Source organism: Nicotiana attenuata, unplaced genomic scaffold (genome assembly GCF_001879085.1).
Source record: "Nicotiana attenuata strain UT unplaced genomic scaffold, NIATTr2, whole genome shotgun sequence".
NCBI lineage: Eukaryota > Viridiplantae > Streptophyta > Magnoliopsida > Solanales > Solanaceae > Nicotiana > Nicotiana attenuata.
The window spans coordinates 303,807-305,789 of record NW_017670759.1 but is presented as its reverse complement, the minus strand read 5'-3'; the positions used below and the strand labels follow the sequence as shown (position 1 = coordinate 305,789).

Sequence of the window (1,983 nt, the reverse complement as noted above, 5' to 3'; positions counted from 1 at the left end):
GGAATATAGAGAACATGATGCAATGTAAAGAAAAGGAATTGAATGGAACCAGTACATGTTATCTTGACCTTATAACCATTTGGCAAGGTAACTAAGTATGGTATGATTAATGGTTTAATGTCAAAGAGAAGGTTCTTTATTGGAGGTCATGTGGTCAGTAGCCCCAGAATCTGTAATCCAAATGCATTCATCTACTTTAGTTAACATGCAAGCACCACAAGATACATTTTTCAGACAACTGGATGGAGAGAAAGTACCGGCAAAGTTGGCAGATGCCATGAGGCTGGACTGGGGCTGTGACTCTGAAATTTGTGTCTGTTTGAGTAGCATCACAAGTTGTGAATATTGATCCTTGGTTAACCCAGGAATCAAAGACTCTGACTCAGAAGACCCTTCAGCTGGAGAGTGAGAACTCTAAACAGTATTCTGAAAACCAACAGAATTTGGATAACCCTACACCTCAATATTTGCAGCAGTCCTCTTACCCTTGGTAAATTTGAAACCTGGTGGGAACCCATGGAGCTTATAACATTTGTCAACCAAATGTCCAGGCTTCTTGCACTACACACTATATTTGACTTGTTGAGATCAAAGTTGACTCTTTGATTGAACTATTCAGGAGGGGCAGGTGTCCTTGAGAACTTGTTAGTGAGATGGGCATTGAAAGAGGCAGAATCATACGGAATTGGGATGGTGAGGAAACTTGTCTTTGTCTCTCATCCTGAAGCAAGATGTTGTAGGCACTTCTAGAGATGGAGGAGGTTGCATCATGAGCAGATTACTCCTAACTCCAACATAGGTGTCATTAAGCCCCATGAGAAATTGATGCAACTTGTTCTCATCATCTTTTCTTCGGAGCTCAGATTTGGCAGCACATATGCAGGAACTACCACGAGATGCACGCATAAAACCCAATTCATCCCACGATTTCTTTAGCTTGTTGAAGTAAGATGCTATATCTAAAGACCCTTGACTAGTGGATGCTAACTCTTGCTTTATCTCAAAAACCTTAGTACCATTGACAGTACCATACCTTTTGTTAAGCTGAGTCCAAATACTTTGGACAGTGTCAGAGTACTGAACACTTTCAGCTATGTCTGGTGTAAGGGAGTTGGTCAGCCAAGATATGACCATATTGTTACACCTATCCCACGGCCTAAATTGAGGGGAATTTTCAGGAGGTTTGAGAACTGTTCCATCAATAAAGCCTATCTTATTCCTAGCAGATAGGGAGACAATCATATTTTGTCTCCATCCCCCAAATCCAGTCCCAGAAAAAGGGTTACTAACCAAGGAAACTCCCAGAACATCAGAAGACAGAAGAAACAAGGGACTCGAAGGGTCAGGGATGAAATTAGCAGAGGAACTAGCAGATACAGAATCATCAACAACATTAACCATTTTTGGAGTTCAATTACTTAGTCAGAAAATTCATAGAATTCAACCACAGCAGATGTAGTCATATATCTTCACCACAATTAGTATCTAATAGATTCAAACAGCAAAAGTGAGCTAGATAAGAGAATACCCTTCGTATTTGCGACCGAAAGACGGTAACGGCCTTGAACTTGAAAGGAACCAAACCCTAACAACTGGAAAATGAAGAATCGGAGGAATCGACTGACTTTCATGTCAATCCGATGAATCTCAGGTACGACAAACCTCTAAAAGCAGCGATTGCAGAAGAAGACTCAATGAAATTAGAAAACCCTAAATTTCTTAGCGAACCAGAAAACTCTGATGAAAATAGGCGAGGGTAACATCGCAAAGAAGCTGGTGAGGAGTAGGAATGGAATCTCCGTTCTGATACCATGTGAAAACATTGATTTCTATGGATTCATTGAAATCTATGTAAAGCTTTTGAAGAAGTAACGAGAAAAGAGAGAGGAGAGCTTTTCATTTTTTACAATCTGAAAAGAAGAGAAATGATTTATGTATGTTCTAGAAGAGTCCAAAGTTTTTGCTATATACAAAAATGGGCTA

General features: G+C 39.9%; 1 protein-coding gene across 1 annotated transcript; it reads right to left on the bottom strand.

The window, feature by feature from the left end:
* Positions 1–675: 675 nt before the first annotated feature.
* Positions 676–1,401, bottom strand: LOC109243067. Its single transcript, XM_019409962.1, has one exon. The coding sequence runs from the start codon at positions 1,399–1,401 to the stop codon at positions 676–678; it is 726 nt and encodes a 241-aa protein (XP_019265507.1).
* Positions 1,402–1,983: the final 582 nt, after the last annotated feature.